The following is a 5,651-nucleotide window of genomic DNA, read 5'->3' as shown; positions in this document are numbered from 1 at the left end:
TATCTTAAGTCTTACATGTAATTTAGAGATGACATTTTTTTAATAATGGATCACCTCTTAGTCTTATCTTCAATCTTACCTATTAATAAAACAAATATTGCTTCTGCCGTACGTCATTAAAATTGCCCCTAAAGTTAGCTAAAATTACCCACCAATGTCACTATAAGTCATAAAAAACGTTTCAAACAGGAAAATCTTCGAACTGAGCCGGGCCATGTAGGCGCCTCCTATATTACGCTCTCGCCATTGAAAAACGATGCAACACACCTGTTTGTGCCGGCCCATGCGTGGGCGCCTGTTTTTTTAGTTTAGTTTTTAATTTTTCTTTCCAGTTCCATTTTGTTTTTCTACTTTAAATAATTTAAAATTTCGAATAACCTTTCTCAATTTTAAGAAACTGAGAATTTTGAAATAAAATATTCAGAATTTTGAAATAAAAGTTTGAAGAAAACATAAAATGTTTGTGAATTCAAAAAATGCTCGGGATTTTTGTAAAAAGATTCACATATTCAGAAAAATATTCATAATTTTGAGAACAATGTTGGTGAAAATAATAAAATGCCATGATTTTGAAAAAGGTTTGTGTATTATTTTTTGAGTGCAATTAGAAAAATGTTTGCTAATTCAAAAAATGTTCATCCATTTCAAGAAATATTCTAAAATTTAAAAACATAATATGATCAGCATCATTGAATATTATAATTGTTTTTTCTTCCGTTGCAACGCACGGACCCTTTTGCTAGTTACTACCTATTCCTAAAAACATGGTGAGACATATTGTGCTAAGAGATCACCTCTTGTTTATGAGTTTCTCTTCTTTATCTCATCATTTATTCTATATGATATTTTTAAAATATCACCATTGTTACAAACCGTTATAAACGGTTTTTTTTGGGCCGGGATATACGAATCTGCTTGAGATGCTCTAAACTCTGATCTGAAGAAAAATCGAGAAGAGTTGAGCTCAGACCCACACAGCCTCAGAGACTCGGACTGGTCCTTCCACGCCAACCCAGCCAATACGGCGTCCCCGCTGGCACCTTCCGCCCAACCACACCACGCCACGTCAATCCTCTGACGCGCGCTCTCCTTTTCCGCGGTTGCGCCCAACTGCTATAACACTTGCCTTCTCTGACCCCCGGGAGCGTGCAACCGATCCCCCTCGCCGGCGAAGGCCACACGAACGAACGCGCCATGGTGTCCGCGCGGAAGGGCCAAGGCCGGGGAGGCGGGGTCCGAAGCCGCCCCCGCGTCGACGGCGGCGGCAGCCTGGCTTCGCGCGTGGCCGTGCTCGCCTTCTGCGTCGGCGGGATCTGGTCATCCTACATCACCCAGGGGATCCTCCAGGAGACGCTGTAAGCACCCTCTCTCTCCCCCCATCCCCAATGGTGTTGGCTCGCGACAGAGAGAAACATGGCTGACTTCGCCGGGTTCTCTGCTTTCCCCATCGGCTCAGATCGACGAAGCGATTCGGGCCAGAGGAGCGGCGGTTCGACCACCTCGCGTTCCTCAACTTCGCGCAGAACGTGGTCTGCTTCGTCTGGTCCTTCATAAGTGAGCACCCTCGAGCTGCGCTTTTGCATTTCTCACCGAATGCGGCCGCGATTTCGCTGCTCGTGGACGACGATTGCGTGTGAAGGGGTCGTGACTTTGGTCGGTTCCTGCAGTGATCAAGCTGTGGTCGGGTGGTAGCAGTCCTGCCGGGCGGGCGCCTCTTCTGAAGTACTGGGGCGTCAGCATCACCAACACCATCGGCCCGACCATGGGGATCGAGGCGCTCAAGTACATCAGCTACCCGGCTCAGGTTTGGATCTTGCTGCTTTTGCCGTCTCAGCTTCTTGGGTGTATGGGATTCTATGTGGATGCTGTATTTGCAATTAGGTGTTGATTGGGCTAATCGTTAATGTAGTAAGTGGTGGTTATGGAGTACAAATGTTCTAGTCTTGAGTTAGTTAACTGTGCTAAGAAATTGGCCAATGGCTGATTGGAGTTCTAAGGCAGCAGTATGGGCTTACAAACCTAAACGGGATACTCCATTGGGGGTGCTCACTTTTTTATCCATAACTATCAGAAAATAAAAACGAGTACTTAGTTACCACTGGATGTCACATTGATGTACAATCTTGGGTATACTGATATTTTTCAACCTATGTTTAATACTATACGCAAGAGTGCATGACATTATACTAATTTATCCATAACTATCAGAAAACTGGTAACACGCCTGCTTCATATGATCATATCTCAACCTTGTGTGGAATTGGAATTTGATGATTTAGTTAAATATCAAAGATGCATTTCCAATTGACGAAATATTGCTGTTCTTTTTAATGATGCCCAAAACTACTGGAGATAAAGGATCTTGAACTATTTTCTGTCTGTAACAGGTCTTGGCAAAATCTTCTAAGATGATTCCAGGTGAGTTTTGCATATATTTATGCATACAATGCAGTTTTTATTTACACTTTTTTTATATGAATGCTGCATATAATGACTTGTGATTGGTGCGCCAGTCCACTTCATCATTTACTGAGTAAAGTTAAGTAGTTAACTACACCTTTTTATGAATATCCAAAACTGTGCATGTCATCAGTATTATTAACCAGGGGCTTAAAACAAACAAATGGGGTCTCAAGGTTATTCTGGATCATCGTCTCCCAGTCGAATGTAGAGGAAATTTATACATGAGCTACTATTGCTATGCCCACTAACTGTCAAGTATATGCAGCCGCCAAAAACGAACTAGGATTTTATTTTTGGTTCATGAAAATGTCTGAAAATAACTAAAGTAGACTCTCAGACAAATCTCTGTACACTACTGAAACTTTTGGAACTTCATTTCCATTTTCCAATCAAGCATGTGCGGAGAGTGGGTCATTTTGTATCACAAGGAGCATTTTGTTCCATTTTGCCACCATGTTATTGTTTCAGCTATCAGTACACCCTGCACACTGGAAACCCTTCTGTGCATTGTTTACATTTCCAATCTCAAGCATGTATAGTTGATGTCACATAGATAACTGTGTTACTGAGCAATCTGCGTTAAGTGTTTTGAGTAACGATTAACCTTTCATGCTTCTTAGCCTGGACAGCTTTGTACTGGTCTTTCTAACTTTTGATTCTTTATGCACAGTTATGTTGATGGGAACTCTACTCTATGGTGTTAAGTATACACTTCCAGAGTACTTCTGCACCTTCCTTGTTGCCGGGGGCGTGTCATCCTTTGCATTGTTGAAAGTAAGGAATTCTTCATTTTCATATATTAATCAACAAACCAGCAATGAGCTTTGCATGCCTTTGATGATGCCACTGAAACCATTAAAACCTTTTGCCGATCTATAGATTAAACTGAGAAAAAATAATTGATGTCATATTCCATACGGTTCTTTTTTCTGATTAAGTCTGAACTACAAGACACATCAAATGATCAAAATCATTATAACTAAGGCTCTGCTTAGCTAGCTTTTATGTAGACCCTGAGAAAGAAGACGGATCAAAATAATTGTACTTCAAGTCACTCCTGAAGCTTTTGTTTGTTTTTACTGAATCAGACAAGCTCGAAGACTATCAAGAAGCTTGCTAACCCTAATGCTCCTCTTGGCTACGGATTGTGCTTCCTCAACTTAGCTTTTGATGGCTACACTAACTCGACCCAAGATTTAATCAAGTCCCGGTAAACATATCTATCTGTTCCACTTCAAAGCAAAATTGTGATATATTTTTTTCTGAATGGAAAGTAAAATTGTGTTATTGCAGGTACCCCAAGACTAACCCTTGGGATATAATGCTTGGCATGAACCTCTGGGGAACCATATACAATACTGTAATTATGTTTGTGGCGCCTTTACTGTTTAGTAACTGGCCATACGCAAACGGTTTTGAGGCGGTGAGTTTTTGCCGGGAGAACCCAGAGGTGGCCTGGGACATTCTCATGTTCTGCCTATGCGGTGCCGTGGGTCAGAATTTTATCTTCCTAACCATCAGCCGATTCGGTTCTCTTACTAACACTACCATCACCACCACCCGCAAGTTCATGAGCATCGTCATCTCATCAGTTATCAGTGGTAACCCACTGTCCATGGAGCAATGGGGAAGTGTTGTGATGGTCTTTTCTGGCCTCTCTCTCCAAATATATCTCAAATGGAAGAGAAAGAAGGGCAGAGATCACAAGGAATGAACTTGGTTCTTATAAGTACATTTTGATTTGTAGCTTTGATTGCACACATTTGTTGTGGAGATATCCGGGAGATCATTAATGTAGTCCGTTGAAATTATAGAAAAGAGGTTTACATTTACAGAAAATGTGTGAGATGCATGGTAATTGCTGATAGGGTTGGCTATTTAAAAACGGCTGGGTAGTCTATTCTACTCAGGGTAGCAATGAATTGTGTTGCTTCTACTCGAACTTTCTTCATTGTTGCAAAGTATGATGTTTTACTAACAAATACATATATTGCCAATGCATATTGGTACTGGGAGGATTATATAAAAAGAAATATTGATATCAAATGACAAAACAGAGGGGCTATACAACAACAACATAGACTTTAGTCCCCAAAAAGTTAGGATAGGTTAGAGTTGAGACCCATAAACATGGATATGACACATGGGTAGCGAGATTTCACTCATCCTTGTCCATGGCTAGTTTTTTTGGTGATACTAGATCTTGCTTTAGGGACTCCTCATTGGTCCATCTTGACCTTTTTAACATTATCAATGCGTTTAAGCCGTCCGTTATCTATTGGAGCTTTTGGAGGCATGCATTGAATAGCCAAAATCCGTTATCTATTGGAGCTTTTGGAGGCATGCATTGAATAGCCAAAATCATCTCAAACGATGTTGAATAAGTTTTTCTTTCATCGGTGCAACCATAACTCTATCATGTATATCATCATTTCGGAGTCGGTCCTCCCTTGTGTCTTCACACATTCATCTCAACACGCGGATTTCGCTACACCTAAGTGTTGAACATGTCGCCTTTTAGTTGGACAATCCACAATGTCATACAATATTATACTCCCTCCATTCCTTGATATAAGGTGTATAAATTTTTAAGGAAAAAAAAATCTAAAATATAAGGTGTATTGCGTTGTACCACTCGTTTGAATATTTTTTAGGGATCTGATTACATTTCCTTATATAAGGGAAGCTCCTCTATTTTTTTTATGTCAATTAGTCACGTGTAATCTTATCCTAAAACTTGTGAAATTTTCCCTCCACGTGCGTTTTAAATTTCCGTGTTAAAAACTATACACCTTATATTTAGGAACAGAGGGAGTAGGTCAAATCGTCGTCTTACATAACCTAGAACTTGCCTTTTAGCTTTTGATGCACTTCTAAAAACATAGAGGAGTATATTATATTAAAATAATTACTCATGTTAAATGACAGAGTACATCAAAACACATACTTCTACATGCCTCCTGTTTCTTTGAAAGTTCATCGTTGCTTATGATGCACTTCTAAATACTAGTAACAAAAAGGTTTATTTATTTTATTTAATGCATTTGTAACAAAAAAGGTAGTTAGTTGTTTTGTCTTCAAATCAAATTACCGAGTGCATAAGTTGTACTACTGGATTTTGTAAATCATGTATAGTTGTTCATAAAGGAACAAAATGTGTGGTAATCCACCAGATTCCTTTTTTTTCT

General features: G+C 39.9%; 1 protein-coding gene across 1 annotated transcript; it reads left to right on the top strand.

The window, feature by feature from the left end:
• The first annotated feature begins 1,144 nt into the window (after positions 1-1,144).
• On the top strand, positions 1,145-4,295 carry LOC123408635 (UDP-galactose/UDP-glucose transporter 3-like). The gene is made up of 7 exons (XM_045101697.1): positions 1,145-1,355; positions 1,457-1,554; positions 1,668-1,804; positions 2,388-2,418; positions 3,134-3,237; positions 3,552-3,673; positions 3,757-4,295. The coding sequence occupies exons 1-7, from the start codon at positions 1,195-1,197 to the stop codon at positions 4,175-4,177; spliced, it is 1,074 nt and encodes a 357-aa protein (XP_044957632.1). The 5' UTR covers positions 1,145-1,194; the 3' UTR covers positions 4,178-4,295.
• The last annotated feature ends 1,356 nt before the right edge of the window (positions 4,296-5,651 follow it).

This window comes from Hordeum vulgare, chromosome 7H, assembly GCF_904849725.1.
Source record: "Hordeum vulgare subsp. vulgare chromosome 7H, MorexV3_pseudomolecules_assembly, whole genome shotgun sequence".
Taxonomy (NCBI): Eukaryota; Viridiplantae; Streptophyta; class Magnoliopsida; order Poales; family Poaceae; genus Hordeum; species Hordeum vulgare.
This window is presented reverse-complemented; position numbering and strand designations above follow the sequence as displayed.